General features: G+C 39.5%; 1 protein-coding gene and 1 pseudogene across 1 annotated transcript in view; one reads left to right on the top strand and one right to left on the bottom strand.

The window, feature by feature from the left end:
• LOC134862870 (CUB and sushi domain-containing protein 1-like) overlaps positions 1-27412 on the bottom strand; it is a 343579-nt gene that overhangs the window by 215345 nt on the left and 100822 nt on the right. The window contains exon 3 of the mRNA XM_063880971.1: positions 2522-2634. Coding sequence (XP_063737041.1) covers positions 2522-2634 — 113 coding nt within the window. The remainder of the gene's footprint in view (positions 1-2521; positions 2635-27412) is intronic.
• Positions 10197-18316, top strand: LOC134862645 (zinc finger BED domain-containing protein 5-like; annotated as a pseudogene).

Here is a 27412-nt window from a genome sequence, read left to right as displayed (position 1 = left end):
CTACGGTTTTTCATGATCAATTCTTCACACTATCCAAATAAGCAATTTATTCAAGAAATGTCCAGGGTCTTCTGCTTTACATAGCATAACAGATATAAAGGTTAAAGGACAAACAAAAGAGCACGAAGGTTGATAGTCAGTAAAACTTTCCTGTTACTGAACAGGAACACTGCTAAGATGATATCCACATCAAAGATTCAACTCAGGATACTCACTCATATGTGGCACACTGTTTTCTCTACATGGGTAAAAACTAACTTTTGCCCGTCTAACTCCGTAGACTATAACAAGCATTATAACTCACATACAAGTGAGTGAAGAACTGCGGGTCTGCTTTGGATTACAGTCACAAGTCTTCTTACTCTTTTTTTAATCACTTTTATTTCCTGTCAGGCTCTGGGCTAAGCAAACTTAAGCAAACATCTGTGAAGACTTTTTGTTTCACAATTCAAAGAGTCATGACTGGTCTGGCATTAGTGGTCTTGGTTGACGTTAATGTTTGAGTGCCATCTTTAAAGTGAGGTTAAAGTGTCACTAGCACTCTGATCGGAAAATCTCTTTGAAATCGTCTGGCAGGTTTATATTAATATCTAATGTGATGTTAAGTTACAAATGCGACTACATTTTCTATAAATTGCTTTATATTGGCCAAAGGAAGATATTGATCATAGTAATGTCATCAAGGTAGTAACAAATCTTCGAGAAATACAATGCTTTACACAATATAATTAGAAAAGCTTTGCCTCAAAATGTTATTTTTTTTTGTAAAGAATGCTATTTCACTAATCAGAGATGCTCAGTGTAAGCAAGGTATCACAGTTTCTGTCAGATGCCAGGCAGTGAGACTACCAACTTATTTTCACTATCGTTACCAATAGGCTCTATTTCATATAAAAAAAAACTCCAGCAATGCTCACAGGAAACAGGATACAATAGACAGCTAAGCAGTTGGCTGGAACTTGCATATACCAGGACTGATGATGTGACTGATGACTGATTTCAAATACACAGAAAAACAAAACATTTCATAAATGTCATGCCTTGTTTTGATGCATGAGTGCCATTTTCATTAGACACACAGAAGGATTCACAATACACATTTATTGTCTAGAGACACACACACCGACATGAATCAATGTTTGAAGTCTAGGACATCAATGCAAACAAAGCGAGATAGAAAAAAAGACATTAGCAATTCACTTGTCAGTCTCTCACACACACACACACACACACACACACACACACACACACACACACACACACACACACACACACACACACACACACACACACACACACACACACACACACACACACACACACACACACACACACACACACACACACACACACACACACACACACACACAATCTGTGACTCCTGAGGCAACAAACACACTTAAGGTTCCCCACGGATATGAAACAGAACAATGGATAGAAAAAAATAAAAGACAAAGTATTTCCTGGAAAAGGTTTAATGGCTGTCAGGTTTGTTTCCAACATACACAAACGCACACATGACACACACTCAGATACACACACACACACACACACACACACACACACACACACACACACACACACACACACACACACACACACACACGGGAGCAAGAGTATACATCTGGTCTCTTGAGCTTGTCTTTGATATTTAGAGTTCATGATTCATAGATGAACTGTTACGTAAGTGATTTGGAACACTATGTTTGTGTTTGTTTGTGTGTGTGTGTGCGCGCGCGCCTGCACGTGGGTGTGTGCGTGTGTGTGTCTTCAAAAGGTCAGGCGGAGAACTTGTGTTGCATCCCAACAGAGACGCAGACATGGAGCAGTCTTGTATACCACGTTGAACACACGCAAGGCACAAGCACCCAGGAAGTCACAGAAATCAAAGATATATACACAGTCCTCGCAATCTAAAAGTAATAATGAAGGACACATTGATATACAACTACAGAATATGTATATATAGTGAAAACATTATGTTAGTCCCAACTGATGGAGGGAGGACCGAGACATGAGCTCTGGGCTGCGATCCCAGCTCCTCCCACGCATCTATCACTATGAAGAGTTATTCTCTTCTATCAGAAGTAGGGCAAAGCCATAAAGTTTTACCCTCAGTCAATAGAAATGTCTGCATGTATGTTCATCTCATTTTGATCAAAAGAAGCGTCCCTGATTTTCCATATGCCATGACTTGACACACAGAGAAATTTAAAACCTATTACTTATTTCTTATCCAAACACCATCTGAATTATTTTGAGACAAATATGATGATTTTAGAAGTGAGGAAATGATAAGACACAACCTGAATAATAAACCAACACAAATGTGAGATACTGCTATCAGCTCCACCCCGATCATCACTCTCAAGCAACTGCAGCCATCCTGCCATAAATACTTTGTCATTAAGAATCACTTCAATCACTTCGGAATCATTTCTCATCACTATTGCCTCAGAAACTGTCGGTGCATCATGAACAGCACTCGTACATCAATATTTACCATCACACATTGCCTTACCTTCGTATACAGCTTTGAAGCCCTGCGCACTGACGGCAAAGTCTGTGGTAAACCACAAGGCCAATATAGATCCACTGCTGACTATAGGGGAGGGCAGCATGAATCCTGACAACCTGAAAAACAGAGAGAAATGTCTATGAAACACAGCAACACATTTGACTGTTGACTTCTGAAAGCAAACAATAAGGCAACATCAACATGAAACGTGGCAAAGCAAACACATGTGGCAATAAAATACAATTGAGTTCAGTGTGAATGTTGTGGTTAAGATCCACAGCCCTGAAGCCATAAAGATCCCTGCTGGCCTCAGATTAAGTTTCTCCAAGAACCTCTTTTATGTGTTTTCCTGACTCCCTGCCACTCCTGAGCTTCCTGCTGTCTTTTTCTTAAAAAAAAGAGTGAAAGAGGTGATTTTCTATATTTCTAACGCAAAATGTTGATGCATCACTGCGCTACAGTTCACTAGATTCACAATTTATTATAACAAACCATAATGGGAGTGTATTCACTCTGATATACAGAAAGAAACTGTTATATAATAAAGAAAATTGTGTTGTTTTACTTTGATACAGGGGAGCTTTTGATTGAAGAGAGAGTTTAAAACACAGCCCTTTATTTCTTAAATTATAGGTGATTATGAACAACGTGGAGGAAAATGGGCATGGTTGAAAGCTGAAAGCTGAAAGATTGGAAATTCAATGAGATGAATAGTGATTGAATTGCTTAAATAATGAAACAACGATAATGTTGATGAAAGCATTTATAATATAAAGGACAAATGACACATTGCTGGAACTAATATCTGTTATTCATATGGTCGCGAATAGAAGTTTGGACACAGAATAAAAATCATTTTTGAAGTTATCCTCAATAACTTAACATCATAAACTGTGTTTCTATTTACAGGATTGAGCCCAAACTGAATTATCCTCGGCATTTGTTGGACTCCACTCACTCCTCCAAGTGAAGGTTAGGTCTGGAAAAAGCTCTGCATGTTCAAGGTGTAGACGGAAAAACTTCACTCAATCCTCATCCTTCAGTCAGAGTGAAGTCTCCAAGCAACATATAAAGTCTTTGTTCTTAAAAATCTACGGTTTTATTCCCTTTCTTCTATGCCCCAAATGAAATACCTAAATTAAATTACCAGTAAACGATGTATGTATAGATTAATCCCTGTGCTTCTTCAGCAAAATATCATCACTTTTTCTAATTAAATGCTTGTTCCTGATTTGTTCCATCAACAATCAACTTTTATAGAATAAAAATAATTGCTTGCGGAACATCTTTAAAAAAATATATACATGCAAGAAACAACACCAACAACAACAACAACAAGGCCGTCCAGCAGTGGCTCAGTAAGCAGGGGCCTGGACTGGGAATCGTAGGGTCGCCGGTTCAAGTCCCGAACAGACTTGAAAAAATATGGAAAGTGGACTGCTACTTGGAGAGGTCCCAGTTCACCTCCTATGCCCTGCTGTGGTGCCCTTGAGCAAGGCACCGGACACCTCCAATCCCCCCTCCCCATTGCTCCCCGGGTGCTGCACAATAGCTGCCCACTGCTCCTAGTACTAGGATGGGTTAAATGCAGAGGACTAATTTCACTGTGTGTGCTCTGCTGTGTGCATGTATGTGACAAATAAAGAGGGTTTCATCCTCCGATTCTATCTATCTATCCAACCATGTTTGTATGTGTTGTTTGTGATTGTAGGGCAACATTTCTAGTTGTAGCCAACATGAAGATGTACTTCTTTCGGCTTGAAGTGAAAAAAGTCCTCGGGTACACACTGGCTTGGTTTGCAGCTGAGGGTAAATCGTTAGTACTGTGTGAGGATTACCAGCACCAAGTCTGAGGTCATGGTGCTTTTCTGGATTTGGTAGATTTCCCCCTATGGGTTGGGAGGAAGTTGGTGCCCAAAATTAAGGACTTCCACAAATCCTCGACCAAGCTTTTGGTAAAAGGAATGAGAATACAAATGCTCTGGGCCAAAATATCAATAAAACCACAGAATAATCTGGTCAGAGTTGCTAGATTACTTCCACACTTATATTTTATTCCACCTCAACAAGGGCAGGAAATGAATAAGCATTATAAACACAATCTTAGTTTGGAGTGTCCATGAAAGAAATTGAATTGAAGTGCAGAGTTAAGTAGCTCTTGATATATCCATTCAGACGCAATGATTGGACACAGGTTATACAATCAATAATCCTTGGTTCTCTTTGCATAACAGTATGACAATATGAAAGAGAGTAAAGGGTAAAATCAAAAGAAAACGAGGGCAAACATTACAACAAAACTCAAGTGCTAATATAATCAAGGCGGTGAAAACAATGACTGATTTTGTACTATTCATTTTTCATCATTAGAAATTTGGGCTACAAGGTTAACAGAAAGGTGGCTGGGGAAACTAAAAAAAGGAGAAAATTAAAGTGAAAAAGTGTTAAAAAGGCAAAAAATATGGACAAAAAAAGACAGTAAAAGAGTGAGAAATGTAACCACAGAGGACAGTGAAACCAGAGCATGGTTAAAATGAATAATTTGAAATGCTCTGTCCACAAAGCAAGGACACAGAGGACAGACAAGAGCGGGTAAAGGGAGAACACGAATAGTGAAAGACAGAGAGAGATGGAGGGAAGAGAGGAGACGGATCAAATGCAAGGACAGAACGGAGAGGTAAGCCGATACAAAAAAGGAACAAGAAGCAAAAAGGAGGAGAACGAATTGCTGTAATAGGTGTAAATATGAATGTTATTTTACTCGGACACAGCACGTCTGGCACCTTGCATTTCTTTGTTTAATTGGTGAGATTTCTGGCTCAGTAATCGCACTGCTATGTCATTTCAACATTGTAATGTTTTTGAGATAGAGGATCGAGGTCACTTTGAATAGGCTAATTAAAGTTAAGCCCCGGATATGGCTATAGAGGGCACATCATGCTCAGAGAACTACAATTTCTGTAATGTTAAGAAATACCCAATGAAACTCATGACTTTTATGTTTTATCATCCATCAAATTGACATATTTCAGTGTTTGTGAGGTTGAAATGATTACATTTGTTTTGTTAAGTTGTTTAACCATTAAAAAAAAAAATAATAATTCCACCTTCAGTTTCACCAAAAATAAAATTGTGCGCTTTGTTGCACAATATTAGTTTATTTAGATTGTTTGTGAGGCTTGGTTTCTAAGTGTTTTTGAAAAAGTGTGTGTGTAAAAGCACTAACACCTTGCGATACAGCTAGCTAAGTTATTATGAGCTCACAGTCAAAACAAATACATGGTTAGGGTTAAGGTGAAAAAAACATGCATTATGATTCCTAAATGAACCAAACTGTCATGCTATGGCAAGACTGAGAGGATTTGTATGTTCTGCTGCCATTAGTTGTTGTTAGTTCACATATTTCTGTTCTTACATATTTATGGATGTGCTATAATCCTATGCATATGCATATATATATATATATATATATATATATATATGTATGTTATTGCCATTTCATTCTTTGGCTGTCTGACTGTCTACTTTTTCAGGCTGAGTGCTGCATTTTCGGTGCAGCTTCTATTTTTCTCAACCACACAGAGAATTGCTCTGTCACAGGCTATAATAAATCACCTTGGTGGTCCAGAGGGGACAGCGGTTGCATTCTCACATGAATATTTCACCACTCAAGACATAAAATGTAGACAAAGTTAAATGGGTCTAACTAATTATTGGGATCATGCTTTGCTCTGTCATTTTTTAATTTCATGGGCTGATGAACTTTCAAGGGCACTATTTCTTACAGCCAAGGGTAATGTTGACACTGGACAGAGATTTGGCAAGGTAGTTGGCTTGTAAGTACAGTATGCAGGACTTCTATTGACCCAAGAGGTACAGACCTGGCTGCATTAGTATCAGTAATATAGCTGCAACTAATCTGCACTGGGTTTGGAGGCTTTATAACAAGCTTGATTATTAACTTAGATGGATATTTAGCCAGTTGATTTATCATAAATTAAGTATTGCTTGGAAACAGAAACATGTCGGATTGCAATATTTCTCAAATGCACATATTTAAGGTTATAAATCGGCATTAGGAGTACAAAATGTACCCCTTTATTTAACCGCAGACTGTAAATCCAAACACAAGCACACAATTTCTGTCTACCACTGGAAATCTAATGGTGCCACACACAGAAAAACAGAGGAAGTTAGTCACTCAGGTAATAAGCAGTAATCGTCTAGCTGTCGCTGTAATGATGGACTGACGTGATTCTATATCCCCGTCTAGCTGTTTCCATCTTTCTCCGTCTGTCGCTACTTCCTCTCCCCCTGCTTTTCACTCGCCCTCCCAATCAGGCCAGGAGACTGATCCTTCGGCTGTCTGACATTTACACTAAATAAGTGAGCCGGGTTTAGACTATGTTACTGTTCATCCAGTTGGTCAACTGTCCAACCAGTCAACCAGCTTATATAATCCAGCCACTCAGTGAATGCAGCTTGTGCATCTTTACAGTCAAATGACCACACAGCCAGCTTGCCTGTGTGCCTTTCTGTTGCTTCGTCCATCTGTCTGACTGCCCATCTGTATCCGCCTGTTTAACATTCTATATCTCGCTCTGCCTGCCAGTCTATCAAACTGTGGGCATGTCTGATGTTGACAGGCCCTCATAACGCTAGGATTACTTTTAATATTGAAGGGCGGTACAGTTAAAAAGATATGTTATTGAAAAATAGCATCAGTGTCATTCTCATTACCATGAAATGACAACTCTTCCACGGACTAGCAGACAGGAAATAAACCCTAACGTTCAGCTCATTCATAATGAACTGGTGCTCTTTTCAATGACAAGAGAGACCAAACAAATATGGGTAAAGGTGCGGGGAAACTATGAAAAGGAAAGCAAGAGATGGAAATAATTCCCTTTGATGGATCAATGACCCTGAAACTGTTGAGAAGGTAACTGTGTCATCGAGTTCAACAGCTCTGAAAACAGCTGAGGCCCAGACATGACAAATTCAAATACAGTGTGTTGTATAAAAGTACGATGGAAAACCTGATGAAGATAGATACGTTGCGTTTTTAACTCATAGTCTCGTTTATATACGTTTTGATATAGGGAATTATCTTTGTGAAAAGGATAAGCTCCTCTCCTGTGTCGTGATATTGTGTGATTTAGCAGTGAGGCATACTTTAAAACTACACTGTCCTTTCATTCCAACCACAACCATATTTCTACTCTTTATTAAACGTGTTCAGGGATATCTTAAACATGCTTAAATTGTTATATGTGGAAGAAAGAAGCCATGATAGCACAGAGGTGTAACGATAGAAAAGAAAAAGGTGGTGGCTTTTAGTCGAATTAATAAGCTGTGAGTGTTTTGGTGATAAAGTGGTTGTTTTGCTTAGAAACAGTTGCTTCTTCAGACAGGGTTTCCAAATCAACACAACTCCTCCATCATTAAAATCACAGGTTGGAAACATTACAGGTAACCAGTTGTTACAATGGGATTCACGTATATTGTGAAGTACAGTTGTCATTTCTGTTTTATTTCTAGTCAAATATACTGCTTATTTAGTCTACCACACTCCCCATTTACAATATTTTGTAGAAGTTATTTAAATCATTTAACTTTAATGTTTATTTTCAATATAACCACATCAAAGCCTGGTGACCTTTAGCATATCCTTGCTGTCTGCTGGTAAATTTGGCTTACAAGTGGCCCACCAAGCGGAACATTTTAATAACTCAGCTTTTGAAAATTGGTTCAGACAGTTTTCTGCAGCTCACTGTCTTTCACTGAGTCAACTCGAGTGGAAATGATGATATGCAAGTTTAAAATACGTACAGCATTGATGTTTAGCGCCTCGACCCTGACGTTGTCACTTCCCCAAAGGAGCATGAAGGAGGGATAGGGGAATGAGGATACTGATGTCCCTTCTAAAGGACAACTAAGCGCCTACAGGTGGATGTTAGAGTAAAGGTGAGGGTTTTGAAATGCTATATACATTTGAATGTATTTTTATTTTACTGACGATGTAATTAACCTTTGTTCAGAATGAAACTAATGGTCTGCACAGTTAAATAGTATTTGCACATTTTAAACTCTTGTCCTTAGTCCTTAAAGTATACATCTTGCTGTATCATAAAGCACAGAACACTATCAGCTGGTGAGAGCATACAGTAGCTTTCAGGTGAGGGATGTGGCAGCAGGCGTGAAGAAAGAGAGTGAGCAGAGAACTGACGGCTCAAATGCACACCATAATTAAAAGGGTGCAAAGGATATTTTTTTTAGAGAAAGCAGTATGCCATGTGCCATAGAGGCGGGTTTGATTTAGCTGTCAGAACTAACTCAGGCTACGTTTCTTTTCAGGTGAATAGAGAGCATGAAACAATCACACCAATCAGTTAAAGACAAATATATATAAAAAGTGTAATTTAGTAGGTCAAAAAATCTTACACAATATTTATTAAATTACTTTCACTGCACGCAGTCCTCTTAGTCGTGTTTTATAAAACCTGAGCACACTTTGTTAACTCAAAGCTGTAAAAAGCAGCACTGAAAGGCCTGCAGAGGCTGCTGGTGTTTATGTTGATGGTCTGTTTTGCTTAATGTAAGTATAGCACTTCTCTATATTAATGAGATATTGAACTATTGATGTTTAAATATTATCCTCCTTTTCTTCGCTTTAAAGATTTATGTTGATATTGACTGGTACTGACTGAATATATTTCAAAATACTTTGTTCCTCGGGTCTCATCCACTGTTTGCCAGCGATGGCTGACAACCTGTATCAATCACACCTTAACAAGGCGAAAGTCGAAGTGATGCTTGCAGCCTGGGGACTTTAACACCTTGCAGGTTCTGTGTAAAGATAGCAGGCAGTTGTTGGAAATCTCGACCGTTGAAGTGAAGAAGAGACTTATTCAGTGACCTTTTCAATGTGCTTGACCCATGCAGTTGACCTCCAGCTGTGATGGGAAGCTTTTAAGTGTAAAATATGAAGGCTTAATGAATCAGGGAAAAAACCAAACCTTTTTTTAAGTATAGCTTTCCAATGACGTTCCATAACATAGGCAAGGGGTTCCTATTAAATTATATGATAGCATACATTTCTGGTTTGTTTTCTCTAAGACTGAACAGTCTAACATTACCTCGACTGAAAAAATCAGAAATCCCAGAAAATTATACAAACATATACCAAATGACAAATGTTTTTCTAGGTATTCCATTAATGTGCCTTACTATGACTGCTCAAACCTGTGTTTAAACCTAACATACAGACCCAGGTTTGAATCTATGAACATTGAAGCATAGACACCCAATACAAAGACCAGTCAGCCAATGTTAAAGAACATAGCGGTCAACTGGAAAAGAAAATCCCTTCTTTTGTTGTTGGATAGAAGCAGTTTATATCTTTGATTCCTCATACATCTACTGGTTCTGTCCTCTAGAAATCTGTCACAAAAAAAACAGAGACCAACGTAAACTCATAAAACAAATGTTACTCTTTTCCGTCTTGCAGAGCATTTGACTTCTTCTTGCCAACCCTAAATACACCTCACACTTGTACAGTAGATGTATGCTCCTGGTAAAACTATTTGTTTCAGTCTGACATTCTGGTAGTGTTATCCATTTGTTTCAGTCTGTCTGGAGTAATACCAGTCTATCATTGACACAACACAGTGCGTAAATGGAAAGAACGAAAGCGCTTGTTGTGGAGAAGACCAACACTGAGAGTGAGTGAAAGGAAACGCATTGACATTTTGTAAGGAGGTAGAAAAACTGTAAAACAATCCAAAAAAAGACAAAAAAATTGTGGGGAAAATATTTGCAGCAAATATAAAAACTGCACAAAAATGGCAGACAATAAAATGAGAATATTTAAAGTGCACTAAGCTAAAGTACAACCTTTATTTTAATATATAGGCTTAGCTGGCAGTGATTCAAGCATTAACTAAAATAATGGATAATATACTGGTATCTGTAGATAGTGGTGTAACTAATCTCTGGGATAGAAACATATCTGGAAATATGTGAAGCCAGATAGGAATATACAAAACACCCAGAGCTTCTTTTATCTCTGTGCTGCTGAAGTGAAAAAAAGAAAATGGCCTGAGGCAACAAGGGCATGTTTTCACTTTTTAGTTTCTGTCTGTGTTTAAACTTAATAAATACTAGTGCAGGCATTTTAATTCCCTGCATATATAACTTTAACCCCCAGTGGATGATATATTTCTGAGTACTAAACACAAGTAAGTTTAGCATTTAGGAGATTAGGTTTGAATTCAACAACAATAATATCAAAAGATAATGTGGGTAATTTACTTTCAAGTTCAAAAAGATGTTGTATTCCTGGATAATTAATTACCTGGCTTAATTGTAGACCCCTGGCTATGGAACTAGTTGGCAGTCTACCCAAGGCTAGCTTCTATAGCATTGGGCTAATTTTTTAAAACACTACTTTTAAAAGGCTTTAAAATATTATTGGGATGTATAATTTTATTCGAGATTATAATAAAAAGAAGAGGAAGAAATAAAGAAGTGAGTAGATATTTTAGAGGAGATTTATTTTCATAGATTTAGCAAATTTCCTACAGAGACACAGGGAGTCAGACATGTCTTTTTCTGAAGAGGAATAATAGTGATTTGCCTCTGGGAGTGTATGTTTTATGTATTGAGATACATAAACACAAACACACACACACACACACACACACACACACACACACACACACACACACACACACACACACACACACACACACACACACACACACACACACACACACACACACACACACACACACACACACACACACACACACACACACACACACATAAACAGGTTTAAAACACAGAAAGTGAGGTACACCCGGGATCACACGGATCTACTGCTGCACTGTTGTGAGGTGTTGAGTGTCTGGCTCAAGGGCACTTTGGCAGTGGGTGGCTTTTGATTTGTGCGATAAGAGGGTAAGAACCCTGTTGATTCTCTGGTCTCCTCCAGCAACACCCTGCTGTGCAATCCCCTTATACTTTAACCAGGAGTCTCACCCGCCCCCACACTGTCTGTCAAGCTGTCTGTCAAGCAGAGCGTGATGGTCTATACAGGCAAGTGTGTACAGGTGTGAACAGAAGTAAAAGCCATTATCTGTGCACACAGAAATTCCAACAGTTGTGCTATTATTCCACATGAAATCACAAAATCAACCGAGGAACGTAAAACACTATCTTTTAAAACTTATTTAGCTAAATAAATTATACATTGACAATCTAAAGCATGTTTTCTATAACTTTCTTCAAAACAATTCCCAAGGGAAGCTTGAAACAAGAAAATAAATGACGGATGATTGAGGGGACAGTGAGCTTTTTTTATGTGCTTTTTAGTCCGTGCAACACAAATAAGGAAATCAGGGCACTTTGTGTTTAGATTAACCTGCATCATTATATTCACATTCATCAGAAGCCTTAAATGGTATTTAGTGGAACAGAACATCAAGGTCAAAAATAAATTAGGATATAGTATGTCAAACTACTTGCTTCAAAATCATGAAAAAGGTTTGAAAATTAACATTTTGTTTGGTGTGTTTATAGACACTGCATTGAAGGTATACTTATAAAGACTAGAGCTGATGAGCAGTATTTTCTTTGCTTTGAACTTACTTGTCAGAAAATTCAAGAGATGAACACTAAGTAGCTTTCAGTGATTTGCAGTAGCCTAATTATCACAGGATATCATTATGTTCGTCTCTTTCTTAAGGACACAAAGTCACAGTTTGGATAGTTGCATTCCCATTGAATAAAATAAATGCTGCCTCAATATAATTTTTCCCCATGACTTGCAATTTACACCTATTATTACAATTATATTGCAAAAATAGCCTGCATTTAAAATGTAAATTGCTTTGCAATTTTTGAGAGAAATCAACATAATTGTAGGTCACAATAGGTAGAAAAAAGCTCCACAAAACCCCAGAGGGACCAATTTGTCTGAGCTGTGGTAAGGAACCGAAGCAAGGCGGCAGGATATTGTGAGTAGGCAGCTGGCAGCGAGCCACATCTCATGGGGTCGTAGACCAGTGTTTTTCTCACTGTGATTCGTGCCCTAACATGGGTCACTGGTTGCTTCAAGTGGGCCCTCACAAGATGGTCTTTTATTGAGTGGGGATCTCAGGTTTTAACAGTGCAGTCTTGAAATGGGGCCCTAGGTTATAAAAGCACTGATTTGATCCTAGATAGGAGGATAAGGCAGTACATTTAGTCATTGGACCAAAACAGCTGCTCAAGTGTGTAGTAAGTAATTGTCTTATACACTCAGAAAAATGAACTAGGGCATGTGTTTAACTAGAAACACATTTAAATGTAATAAATTAATTATGTTTGTGTCCATTAATTGCTTAATTCTTGTTCATGGTACATGAAAATGAGAAACCCCTGATGAATTAAATGCATTCATGTCAAACTAATGAGAATGACGTTGCTTGAGCTAAGGACTCTGATACGGCTGATGCTATTGCGCATGCTCCACGCCCACCGGATTCAGACGCGAAGCGCAAAGTGGACTTTGCGTGGACGTGAACTAGCGATTTGAACAATCCGAGCGAATGCATTGCCGTCCTTGGTAAGTATTTCATATTTACTTACATTAATGTTATTAATTCTACAGGATGAGTAAAATATTTTAATTATTTGACATTGTTAAGAACTATCTCAGTAGGATGGTTCTGTCCAAGACATGAATGGCGCACCTCGTGTTGCTTGCAGTTAATGCTAGCTGGACTTTGCTTTGGTTTATTTTATTAACACCGTTAAAACATTATCTCTTAAACATTTGTTGTGCTTTCTATGAAGACTTCTGCAACAGTCAGTAAATACATTTAACAGTACTTTCAGGGAAAATAGTCTCTTTTCTTCGTGTTTTTGAACGGCCATCTGATCAGCAGAAATTCATTAAAATAATAATTCCCCCTAATATGTTTAAATATATTTTAAGATCACGTTTAGTCGACTCTACATTGCTGCTTCAGGCTGCGTTTTTCTGTTTAGGTCCACCGTGTGCCTATTGAGTGGGCTGCCCCTCTCACTGTGAATATGAACGTGCTGTGAAAACTACACTGCGCATGCTCAGAGTAGTTCATTCAATGTGTGCGGCAAAAAAACAAAAAAAAGTGGGGCAAAGCGTGCTGCGAAAAGTGTAGTTATGAAGAGACGAGAGAGCTTAGACTACACCACTAGGGCTGTCACTTTTTGAAAAAATCACAATTGATTTTTTTAGGCTTACATTTTCATTGAATCGATTGTAGAATGATTATCCACGTCTACGTTTCAATTTTCAAAATAAAGGCCAACACACTGCCATTACGACGAACGTAAAGAGGGCGCAAGAGACGTACAGGTCAGCATTTCTGATTATTTATTGCGTGAAGTTCGTGTATAACAAACAGAAGCATTCTCGAAAAACAATAAGCAGTAGTCTTTCTCAAAGAGTGGTCCGCGGACCACTGGTGGTCCGTGAGCGACCCCTAGTGGTCCGTGAGTATTTTGGTAAAATGTCACATTTGAAATGAATATATTATAAGTTTAAAGTGTTTCTCAAACTGTCTTAAAATGACTAGTAAAGAGTGTAGCATAGATGTAGCGTAGCTACGTAGGTTACGATCTTACGTCATAAATGATTTGCGCGGTCAATTTGAGCTGTCAACTGACAAGATGGATCGATGGCTAAAGACAGGGTCAGTTAAAAGAAAATTAAATGACAAATCTGACGTGACAGTCAAGGTGCATCGTCCTGATTGCAGGAGATCCAGCATCCACTACAAGTGGTTCAGCCGCAGCGACGAGTGATTTTGTGTGTGTTACTAAGTCCCAGGAGAGCAGTTCGCCGTCTAACCATCACCCGGCTGAAAGCTGTGAAACTCGGCTTGATTGCGGAAAGTCCAGCGCTAAAGTGAAGAGAAAATATCACAGCGACTACATAAAATTTGGATTTTTCTGGACTGGAGATGAAGAGGATCCCAATCCACACTGTGTTTTGTGCTACGAGTCGTTGGCTAACGAGGCTATGAAACCCGCCAAGCTCAAGCGTCATTTTGAGAGCAAACACAAGGATTACATCGAGAAACCTTTAGCATTGTTTGAGAGAAAACGTGATGAACTTAGAAAACACATGACGAAGGTGCCCTCACATTTTTTTGCGACGGGGGAAAATGCGAAGGCTACAGAGGCATCATACAGCGTATCCCTTCTCATCGCAAAAACAGGGAAACCTCATTCGATAGGTGAGAATTTAGTCAAACCAGCTGCCAAGGTTATGGCTAATGTATTGTTTGGGAGAAAGCAAGCGACGAAATCAACAGGGTCCCCCTCTCCAATGATACTGTCCAGCGGCGAATAACAGCCATGGCCGAAAATGTGAAAGATCAGCTGATCACACGTTTACGCCAAAGCCAGTTTTTCACACTGCAACTGCAGAGTCAACTGATATCGTGAATGAGGCAAATCTGCTGTGTTTTGTAAGGTACATTTATGATGGTGGTGTGCAGGATGAATTTCTGTTTTGTCGTTCCCTGCCGACCAACTCCACAGGGGAAGCCATTTTTGACTCAGTCAACGATTTCATCCTGCAGAATAATATCGACTGGACACGATGTGTTGGTATTTGCACAGATGGTGCAACTGCAATGACTGGGAAACACAAGGGACTGGCAGCGCGCATACGCGCAGTTGCACCTTGCGCCACAGCAACACACTGTTGCATTCACAGAGAACAGCTGGCTGTGAAAAAAATGCCACCATGCCTCAAATCAGTACTGGACGAGTCTGTGAAAATTGTTAATACAATAAAAACCAAAGCACTGAACACACGTCTTTTTAAAGCTCTGTGTGATGAAATGGGAAGTGAACACACAAAACTGCTTTTCCATACTGAAGTTCGCTGGCTGTCGCGTGGGAAAGTTCTCACCCGTCTATTTGAACTGCGCGATGAGGTGATGTTATTCTTGCATCATACTGATGAACTGTATGACAGACTGCATGATTTCCAGTGGCTCTCAAAATTGGCATACCTGGCCGATGTCTTTAGCGCACTCAATGCTTTGAACTTAGCACTGCAGGGAAAAGCCGTCACCGCCTTCAATGTGCAGGACAAAATTAAAGCCGCACGCCTCAAGATGGAATTGTGGTGTGTCCGTCTGGATCGCCAGGAGTTTGACTGTTTTCCGACGCTTGTGGATTTTCTCCTCGCTGCAGAAGAAGAGCTGGACGGCGGCACAGTTGCAGCCTTCAAGGAACATCTGCAAGGCCTTCACTTTCAGCTGGGAAGATATTTCCCAGAACTAGATGCAGGCTATGAGTGGATCAGGAATCCATTTGGGGACAAAACGCACATCGAACACGTCAGTTCCAAGCTCCCATCAAGACAGGTTGACAGCCTTGTGGACATCGCATCTGATGGGACACTGAGGACGACTTTCAGAGAGAAAAGCTTGACGGACTTTTGGGTCCACGTCCAGCCTGAGCACCCAGAGCTGGCTGACGCTGCTCTGAAACTGTTGATGCCGTTTCCAACCACCTACAACTGTGAAGTTGGTTTTTCTACACTTGTTGGTCTGAAAACAAAGCAGCGTAACAGGATCAATGTGGACTGTGATATGAGACTAAAACTCTCCAGTTTGGATCCAGACATTGTTTCACTGATGTCTCAGCACAAGCAGCACCATTCCTCCCATTAGGTAGCAACAGAGACACGCAGTGTATGAGTGAGTAAACAATGCTATTTGTAAATGTAACAGTGTAAATAATTACCTTGTGTTTATTGTTAAATTCTTGTTAAACTTGGGCCTGCAACCATAGTTTTACTGTATTTTATTTTTGAAAATACACAGCAGAAGTTTGTGTCGTACTAAATGCGGTGCATTTTGCGTATCTCTCTGTTCGCTCGGACATAAACTCAGTAATAAATGTAGTCTATGTTTCATATGATGTGTAAAATCTATCAGCATTTACCGTTTAAATCGCATGTGAACGAAATGCTTGTAGAATCCGTAGTTGTATTTGTATTGTTGATTTAATGTGTGAACGAGCGATATAGAGAAGGTCACATAAAGCTGTTATTATTAGGCTGTAATTTGTAATATACTGTTGGAGTAGTAAGCAGGCCTATTGTATTTATTCTAGTTTATATTTAGTTATATTTGGTGTATATTTAGTTATATTTAGTGTATATTTCTCCTTCCTTCTTTGTATTGAACTGTTGCACCTCAATTTCCCTCGGGATTAATAAAGCTTCTTGAATCTTGAATCTTGTTTTGGGATATTGGGGGAGTTAGGTGGTCCGTGAGTATTTTTTTATTGGTTAAGTGGTCCTTGGTCTGAAAAAGTTTGAGAAACACTGGTTTACGTGGAATATGATAAAATCATGTTCATCCAATGATTTTTTGTTTTTAGTGTATGAAGTGTTACTTATCACAACAGGAGACTTTGCACTACTTCTGAAAGGTGGTTTTGTTCTTTCCCTGCAACATCTACATGCTCATGTTCATAGTAAACACTCTCACACGGAAAAACTGTGAAATCCAATTATCATCAAGTAATCATTATATTGAGGCCCTAAAGTTAAAACGTAGGCATGGAGGTTTAACTGCACTTTCTGCCCAGCAGCAGCCTGAGCAAGGGTTTGTGGGTATCCAGACAGCTGGCTGCTAGCCAAGACTCTGGGTCCTCCAGACTGAAGAACGCTCTGTCTCTCACACAAACAAACACAAACAACCTTGGTTTGTTAAGTTTAAAGAAAAGGTGTACTTTTATTAATCCCAGTGGGGAAATTCGAGAATTCTGCATTTGTTAGTGTTAGGAGCAGTGGGCTGCCATATGTACGGCGCCCGGGGAGCAGTGTAGGGAACGGTTCCTTGCTCAGGGACACCACGGTAGCACTTGGTCTTTCGGGGACTTGAACTGGTTCCCAGGCCAAGCCCCTAACCACTTTGCCACCACCGCCTATAGAGGCGTAATGCACGTTATTCACTTACTACCTCTTAAACTTTATATTCTGAAGTGTCACAGACAAGTAGATAACATAACATGTGTCTGGGAGTCAGCAATGTCTAGTTTCCACATAACAGCTTTTGTGATGGTAAAGGAAAAAAAAAACGACATGCTGTATTTTTGTCCTTTTCAGAGATGTTTAGAAAATAAGCCTGTCAGTACAAATCTTTGTTCAAAACATCGATTATTATATTAGTGGACCTTTGGATTTCAAGTATACCCCAATGTAATTGCAATGTCCTCGTCCTGTCCTCCTTGACTCTCCTTAATTCCTGTCAGCTCAATACTGGATAGAGTTTATTAAAAAAAAGCAAACAAAATGATCTTCATCCATTCTTCTGCCCTCACCTCGCGTGCAGACACGTAGCTATGCAGTGAGCTAAACACTCTCCCAAAAATGACAGAGACAGGAGCTGACGTTTGGTCTTTAATTAGGAGCGGTGTGAAACTGAAAGAATCAAACAAAGACATCTATGAACAACAACTACAATGTATTTCTCCCCATAAATGAATTAAATGCACTCAACGACCAAGAAAGAGATAATAATTACCCGTGTAGCGATTCTATACATGACTTAACTACATGCTGAATAACATGAAATGCAAAAATATAAATCACAGATTATACAAAATGCATCCCAACTTAAATTTACTCACAGATTATGCTGTCTCAATTTGGTAAAAATAAGCTGATAGGGGTAGATTGATTCAGGAGCCTACTCCCCATGTGGCTCTCAAATAGAATGGCAGCACGGAGACCTAACGTGAACATTTCACTTTGAAAACACTTGCCTGCCCCTAGAGGCCACTAAGGCTATAACAGTCATTACAAAGACAGAGCATCCCTCCAACAAAGACTCGAGACTCTCAAACTCACATAATATATATGTACACAAATCACTGCGGCACATGGCATTGGTAGAACACTAAAATGAAAACTGGCCCAAAGCCTGACATTGGCTCTTTTCCATCAGTAATGTGGGACACTTGGAACAAAAACAAAAAGAGCCAAAAGTTGTGAATGTGAGTTATGGATCTGTGCCAGAAACACAGACTCTTGGCAAATCTGCCTGTCCATTTAAAAAGAACTACAAACAGAAATTAAAAAAACATAGAAAAACTGATTAAATCATCAGGATTATGGAGATGCATCTCCCATGGCGATTCAAAGAAATTGTGCCAAAAACTGCCTAGGCCATCACCAATGATATACTTATAGTTTATAATTCAGCAGTAAAAGGCTGGTGAAGGAGTGAAAGGGTTAGATTTGGGTTTTACTGTTGACAAATTCTATCAATACCAAAAGCAGTTTTTTTGACTAAACTTCATTTTTGGGGGATTTAAAATAAAAAAAGTTGTAATGTTTGTTATTAATTCGACAAATACAATACATATTAAGATCTTATTATTTTTTACAGTTTCATCCCAACCCCCCGGTCCCACAGAGATTTGCAAGTACGATAATAGCAATAGAAGTAAAATAATAAATGAAATTATAATAGCAGTAACATGAGTGCATTACATTTCCCTCTTGTCTTCAACGCTCAGTGGCTAGATCAGTGAAAACAAACAAAAACTCAGTAGGGAATACAGAACAATGGCATTATATCATGGCAACAATGATATCAAATATGTTGAGAGTGCATCAACGTGTAGCATTTCCTTCATCCTGAAGTGTCCTTAAATTAATTATGTAATTAATCATGGGCCCCAAACAGACTCAAATTTTCCCTTCGACCCCCTCAAGCTGAATTTAGAAGCTTAAATAAAGAAGCTTTTGGGGCAATTGGTGACTTCCAATCCAACAGTATCTTTCTTCGTGCTAACAAAGATGCAAAGGAAATACTGTCCCTTATTTTCCTCCTTGGCATTTGATGGCCTGGTACTACTCAAAAAATGGCAATTTCTGCACATGGACTCAATACAATGTTCAACGCATCAGCTAGATGTTTGAAAATAGCTGTCCAAACACCATAAGCGAGGACAAAACCAGAACATGTGGCACCTATTGCATTTATCAGTAGCATTGGGATATATTTTAGAAAGTTGCTAATTGGTCAAATATATGCGATGTACAACCTTAAACTGTATCAGATTGAGCCTGGAGCAAGAGGTCATATCATTCACTCGGATTAGTGCAGCATTCCAAACGTTGTCATCTAGGACTTTACCTTGTTCACTTTCCCAATCAGTTTTAATTTGAGCAAAAGTTGGCTCTGTGAGTTGGGAGAGCAGGGAGTACATCTTTGAGATGAGGCCTTTCTGATTCGCGGGAACGTCCAAAATTGTATCAATGATTGAGTCAGGAGGGGCATTGGGGAAGAAGGGATTTTTAAGTTTAACAAAGTTGCGCACCTGGAAGTATCGAAACAGATGAGAATTTGGGAGGCCAAACTTTTCACGAAGTTCATTGAAGCTACAGAAGACATTTAGTGTAAAGATCCCTCGTTTAACAAGGCCTGACCTCTGCCACAAGGAGAAGGCCGTATCAGTGCTGGGAGGGAGAAAGACATGGTTGTTGTGAATAGGGCTGTGGTTGGACTGCTCTTTGAGACCAAAAGACAGTCTAAATTGAGACCAGATTCTTAAAGTTGAAATAACTATTGGGTTACGAGAAAATGTGGCTGATCGAATGGGGATATTAGATGAGAGTAGAGCCGAAAGTGAAGTAGCAGGGCAGGATTTAGCCTCTAATTCACACCAATTTAGTGTTGGTTCTTGGGTCCATAGAGTCATCGTTGTATATTAGCCCAATTAACCCAATAGTAAATTTTTTAAGTTAGGGAGGCCCAGTCCACCTATAGATCGATGACTCTGTAAATATTCTCTCCTGAGGGGTCCCGCCTTTCCATGTAAACGAGGAAATCAGCTTATTTATTATATGAAAAAAGGATTTGGGTAAGAAGATTGGTAAACTCTGGAAAAGGTGTAAGAAACGTGGAAGCACATTCATTTTGATGCAATTTACTCTGCCTGCAATGGTTATATGCAAGTTATTCCATCTTTCTAAGTCCATTTTAAGCTTTGCAATTAAGGGTGGGAAATTCTCCTGGTAAAGGTCTGATAACTTTCGACAGATATTGACACCTAAATACCTAAAGTTGTTTCTAGACATCTTGAAGGGGAAACAATTATCAGGGATTTCAAGAGCTATGTTTTTTATGAAAAGTTCAGTTTATAACCTGAAAAAGTTCCAAACCTGTGGCGCACAGGGTGGCGCTGACATCCGGGTAAACTCTCAGCTCGGAGCCGCGGTAAAGCAGCTTGTGCTGCCTGGCGCATTTTAAAACGTTCTCCTTATCCTGAAAGCGGAGGAACTTAACGATAAAAGCCCTCGGTTTCCCTGCACCGTTGTCTCCGGGTCTGGGACCGAGAGAGCGGTGAGCCCGCTCTATCTCTGGGGGGGTGTCGTAAACGTCGGTTCCCATCACGGCCATCAGCAGGTCGGACACAAATTGTATCGGGCACAAATTGTATCGGGTGTTGGTCATTCCCCTTCCCTCCGGGACGTTGATTATCCTCAAGTTAGAGCGCCTGGAGCGATTCTCGAGGTCATCCAACCGGTCCAGCAGTACCGTGGCTTGAGACGGCAGTGACTTAACAGCGGCTTCCATCTCGTGATTTTTTCAAAGTTTCCCCCCACCAAAACTTCGGTGCTAGTGAGACGCTTGTTAAATGTTATGTGTTGTCCAAGTGAGTCAACTGACAGCTTTAATGATTCTGTTGATTGTTGAATTAGGATAGCCATGTCGGCCTTGAGGTTATCCTGCTGTCTGCTGAAAAGTGTCTGAATGTCGTTCTTGGTGACTGGGTCGGCCTCGCACCCACTGTCAACGGCTAATTTTCCGCCCTCCGCCGATGCGGCGCTGCCATGCTAGCTAGCTTAGCCGACATGCTCGACACTCTGGTTGGTGCTGCTAGTTGTTTATGCTTCGGGTTGCTCATGGCGTTGCAGAATAGTTGTGTATAAATGTATCAAAACAAAAATATGAATCGGCGCTGACAGTTTGGTAGATTTGCAAAGTAAACGTAAAGTTTGACCGGAGCCCTGCTCTCGCACGTCGTTTCACCGCCGCATCAAACCGGAAACCCATTTGTTGGGGATTTTTAACTAAATAAAGGACAGTTTCATAAATGCGTCATTAAATCAACCCTGCTTCCATTTCCAACACATTCTCTTCTCCCCTCTTTGTCTTGTGAGTTCTCTCTTTCCTTCTGAAGTGTACCTTTGTTTCTCTTCTCCTACATGCTTTTTACCTCTCTGACTTTATAGTACAGTCAGGCCACAAGAAATCATCAATCAAAAGTGCCTACAGGTGAACAACCACTGCACCGCACGCACGCACACACACAGACGTGACGTGCATAAAAACGCATTTATTGATAAAACAAATTACCTCTGACAAACATATTGTACAGTTAATACAAGAAAGTAAAAGGCTTTATAACCATAAACATTAGCTGAAACACGTGCGCCCACACACACACACACACACACACACACACACACACACACACATAGCCTACTGTATGTCCTTTCAGTGAGTCAAGGTGCACATTACATATATGTTTAATGTCTTCTCACTGGTAGCGATCAATTGTAGCCTAGGGGTGGGGGTGTGTGTGTGTGTCTGCATGTATTGAAGTGATCTGCGTCTCTAAAGATGTGCACTTCTACACTACCTGTGTATATACACTTGTTCTTCCCAGTGTGTGTGTTTTGAGTGTGTTTGCATTGAGTGTGTGTGACCACGTTGAAAAGCGTATAATCCAACGCTATGGGCAATATCAACAGAGAAAACCACTGGGCTAAAGTAGGGCAAGCTTCCCTTTCCCTTTAAAACACAAACACACACACACACACACACACACACACACACACACACACACACACACAGCAAACACCGCATCACCAATCCACTGTGGGGGAGAAAAGCATTATTTGACAAACCATTAAAACTGATTCTCTATGCTTCTGAAAGACAGTGAGGGAGAGAGGGAGAAAAGGAGCGGATTAGAGAGAGGAAGCGAGAATTAGGAGATACCCCCCCCCCTTTCTTCCTCCTACATTTCCTCTTTTCTCTACCTCACCCCACCTCAACCCCACCCTCCCCTCCTCTTTCTGTCAGGTTATGTTTAGGGGCCCATGACATGTGTCCTCTCACTCCTGTGAGTGTGCAGTAAAGATTTCTGACAAGGTGTGAACATTAAAGGCTTTTAGAGTCACACACACCCATAGGCCTGAGGGAAGGGTACCTTCAAGCACACCTGCATATAGTAACACTTTAGATACACATACATGCATTAAAGCACACACACACACACACACACACACACACACACACACACACACACACACACACACACATACACATACACACACACACACACACACACACACACACACACACACACATATATATATCAAAAGACATTTAGTTATAGTGCAGCTCATCATTTAATCAAACCCTTACACAGCTGCCAAGATGAACTCACATAGAAGAGTCAACACAGATTGAGGTGGAGTGAGGCCATTTAAAGCAAACATGAACATTATAATTAAAGCTACAACTTGCTGATATTCTTTTCTTCTATTTTTATTTTCCCAATGTAAATAAATCACACTGAAAGGTCAAAATCCATAATTCATTGGTCCTACAAAAAGATTTCTGTAGGCAAGATATATCTATTTCATCTGGCCCAAAGCAAGATATACTCATACAGTTAGTATGATATGAATGTTGTGAAATATTGTTCCCCTTTTTAGGGAGCTGCACTCACCTACTGTACATACAGTACAGAATGAAAAGTAACACATGTCAATTCTCCCTCATTCAATGCATAGTCTTTTACAAACAAACATTAGTCTTAACAATAAACACTTGGGTCAGGTTAAGCCCACTAAACTACTTTGTTAGGTTAGGGAAAAGATCAAGGTTAGAATGAAATAACTACAAAAATGGCCCCTCCTCCAAATAAATCACTGTTGGTTTCACATGGAACATAACCTATGGTCTGCTAGGTAAAACTGTGCTGCCTGTAGACCAATCAATACACCCCAGTTATGAACCATACAGACTTTATGGCTCTTTATACTTGCTGAAAATTGTCGATCAATGTTTGTTTTTTAAGCAAAAGTCTGAATTTACATTGATTTTTAATTTGTTTAACATCAAAAGAAGGGAACCAATGAGCTTGGGGCAGGGTAACAGATACAAAGAGTAAATGGTTTTTGGTATTCTTTATGATATTTGTGTCAAACACGGAATATTGTTTGTTGTATTTCTTTGGGACTAAATTGTACATTAAAACAAACGTTCAAATACAAATTGTAAAAGCAACTTAATATAGTATTTTTTTCCCCCGGCCATCTTCTTCCCTCGCCGTTATGCTCTTCTTCCCTGACCTTATCTCTTCTACAGCTTCAGGAAATTAAACTGAAATAATTTAATTAGCATAAGGAACAAAGAAAAACAAAATAACCACAACTGATGATAGCCACACAAAGACTCCAATCACAACTCAGCTTTCAGAACAGAGCTCTTAATCCTTAATTAGAGTACTGTGCACATCATGATGTAATTGTTGCCTTTATCCTTGTTGAGGAGAAAAATCTATTCAGCCATTTATAGCAATTGCAAAATACATTTCAGTTAATTTGCTGTCATGCAATCCTGCAGGCTACTAGTATTGATTAAATTGACAGGCTTACATCTCTGCAATCCTCCCTGTAAGAGCAGGCGGCTCTGATTCTGTTGCATTTAGCAATTTATTGTGCTGTCGATTGGAATTTGAAGGCAAATGTAAATAAAGACAGTAGCAATAAAACAAAAAAGTTAAATTACCGGTGAAATAAAAAAACTGCAGTTTCTTGCTGAAACTCATTCACTGGAGTATAAAATATGACTGACATCCGCAGGTTCCCCCTCCTCCCCACCCTTACTCATCCTCGTTTGATTGATTGCCCTCTTCTCTCGCAGCCATAATCCGTCACTGGGCTTTCCAAAAAAAAGAGAGAAGCTGGACAGACCAGATTCCTGAGCTGCGGCTTTAATTCCCCCGCTATTGGGAGACTACTTCAAGTCCTACAATCATTTGAATTTTAGGATAAAAAGTCATCGTAGTCTATATTATTGTGTTGATTGTGTCTAATATATGTATATATTACTAGGTTTTTTTTTATACCCCTTTTTACTCCCCCCTTTCTTTTCTCTACGCTCTTTTCTTTTTATGTTGTATGTTCTTGTTTATATTTGCACTGTGGGACTGCCAGAAACGGTATTTCAATTTTCTGTATGTCTAACACATGTGGACATTTTGACAATAAAGTGGACTTTGACTTTGATATTATTTACTTTTCTTAAGCATCTTATTCCTACACAGAAGTTCAAGCAGTGGCAGACTTTAAAGTTAACAATCAGTTCTTTCTTATCTTTACACGTGGATGTTTGATCTTTACTGTAAAAAAAGATATGAAGAGAGACTAGACATCACGTTGAGACAAATCACAATCCAGTATAAATGTAGGTGAAGTCTGCCATGGAAGAATGAAACCAGTGCAGATTTAGTTAGTGTGGGTTTTTCAGTGAAGTAGGAGTCACCTTGGTGGCCTTACTTTTGAAGAGAACAGCATTTGCATATTCATAGATTCTGGATTTTTCGAACAGGGAGAATAAGATGTCACGATAATTTAACTTTTTTGTGGTAAAAAAACATCAGACACATAATTATTACTATGAGCTGTGTGTCTCACCTTAAAACATGCCAGTAGAAGGTCAGGGATGTTGATAGGTTTCTGAATGTAGGCCACAGTTGATGATAGAGTTGATCGCTGGGATATTAAGTGGCTTTACCAAAACAGGTGGAGTTTTTTTGGACAAATGTGAGAGTTCAACTTGTATTTGATCCAGTGGTTATAATGTATCTATTTATGTATATCTAGAAGGTATCAAAACAATTATAATCCTGAATCTAAAAAGTGTATTAATATAAAGTTCACAAGCATTCAACGCATCAAAGTTGAGTTTAATGCGCCTGATGCCTAATCACATCACAGGAGGAAAATTCACATAGGAAACACAAGTAGCCTAAGCCAGGAGTAATGAGAGTAAGGTGGCCCGGGGCACCGATTGTATTTCGGAGGTTTTCTTGCTAAAACAATGAAGGGACAGGCCTGAACAGAGTAGACAGCATCTGAGCACCTGGAAAAACTATTTCCAATGTTATTGGGTTGTAAAATAATTAGTGATTGCCCTTTTAAAATATTCAAAGTAACCCAGTGCTAAAAATGACAAAAGGCGGAACACAATAGACTCTGGTAAAATGCCTGTTTCTCAGGCTGTGACAAGGACTGCAATGATACATTAGCTCAGCTTGGAGTATAACAACTATTCTATATTAGTCAGTGTTGCTGTGATTCAGGGAATCAGACCTTAAAAATGACTCAGGCAGTCAGATCCCACGCAGAGTGTCTAACATGTAAAATCAATAGATAATTGAACCTAGGAAAAAGCCCTGACATTAAATCACGCCTATAAGAAGAATAAATGAACTTGCAATTAGTTACAACTATGCATCCCTTCATCTATCCACCTATTTTTCCATCCATCTGTCACCCATTTTCTCTACCAGTTGTGTGAATTTTCATTTTTAGCAGCAGAAGCCGTTCAGATTTGATCACATTTTGTTGAAAAAGATATTAGGATTCATTCAGTTCAAATCAAATTGTTTTATGCAGTTTTCTCTGATCACTCTACCAATTACATCTCCACAAATCATCGAATCATCAAACTTACTTCTCCTTCATTCCACTTCACTAAAACTTGTTCTCCCTTAGTTTGTCTCGCCATTTTCCTCCTGTCATCAACACTACCCTGGCGTTTTCACCTCTCCTCAGTTTTATCTGACATTCGATTGCATCTTCTTTTTCTGTTTACATGAGCACAGGGATAGGTCGGTGAAAGAGAGCAATTAATTGGCTGTCCCCCAAACAAAGGGACAGGAAATGGAATATTCAGACACTTTTCTTGGGTTCAATGAGGGGAGTAAAGTGATAGCTTGTGTTAAGCAGTTTGTATCCAGCAGATGTGACCAGATAAACACTTATAACTTCACACTTCCTACTCTTGTACCTCAACCACTGCTAGCAACTATACATGATCTGATTTGCAGAAGGAGGAGAAGGGAGGGCCTTATATCTTCCTGGAGAAGAGCGGTAAACTTCTATGTTGTAAATGTCCGGTTCTGGTGGAGGAACAAAAGCTGAGTCTGTAATCAAAGGGTCGAGTCAAGAACCCAACATGTAACAGCTCTTGATGTCCAGTTAAAAAGGCCACCCTCCTTCAGAGTTTATCTAGCTTATCATTGAGTGACAAGACATTTGCTAGGCGAATACTCTGTAGAGAAGGTCGGTTTTCACATCTTCTGAGCCTGACCAGAACCTTGCTTTCATTTTTTTCTTCTCGGGTTTACAGGTATAGCAGCAGCGTGTCCCTGCCTAGTAAGTTCCTTTTTGATTTCTGTTTGAAAAGAAAGTGCTGTCTAACAACAATGTGATCTTCAGAAGTTTTTCTCTTTAATATTTTATGCTTAAGACTTGGGTTGAGGACGAGCTAAAGACATGACAGCTGTTCCGAGCGCCATCTTCTTAAAACAAAGTCACAATATTATAGTTGGAGACAAGGACTATAAGCGAGAGAACAATTTGTTTTGACCCACCATGCACTCAAAACAATTTTTAAGGGCCTGAAATTCTTTTTGCAGCAAAAGTGAGCTTATCCTTATCTCTTCACACTTTGTCTGGCCTCATTCTTTTTCCATCACTATATTTGACATTATCTTCCCTCCGTCAGCCATCTGTATATT

This window comes from Eleginops maclovinus, chromosome 4, assembly GCF_036324505.1.
Source record: "Eleginops maclovinus isolate JMC-PN-2008 ecotype Puerto Natales chromosome 4, JC_Emac_rtc_rv5, whole genome shotgun sequence".
Classification (NCBI taxonomy): domain Eukaryota; kingdom Metazoa; phylum Chordata; class Actinopteri; order Perciformes; family Eleginopidae; genus Eleginops; species Eleginops maclovinus.
The sequence above is the reverse complement of the archived record's forward strand: the minus strand, read 5'-3'. Positions and strand labels throughout refer to the sequence as shown.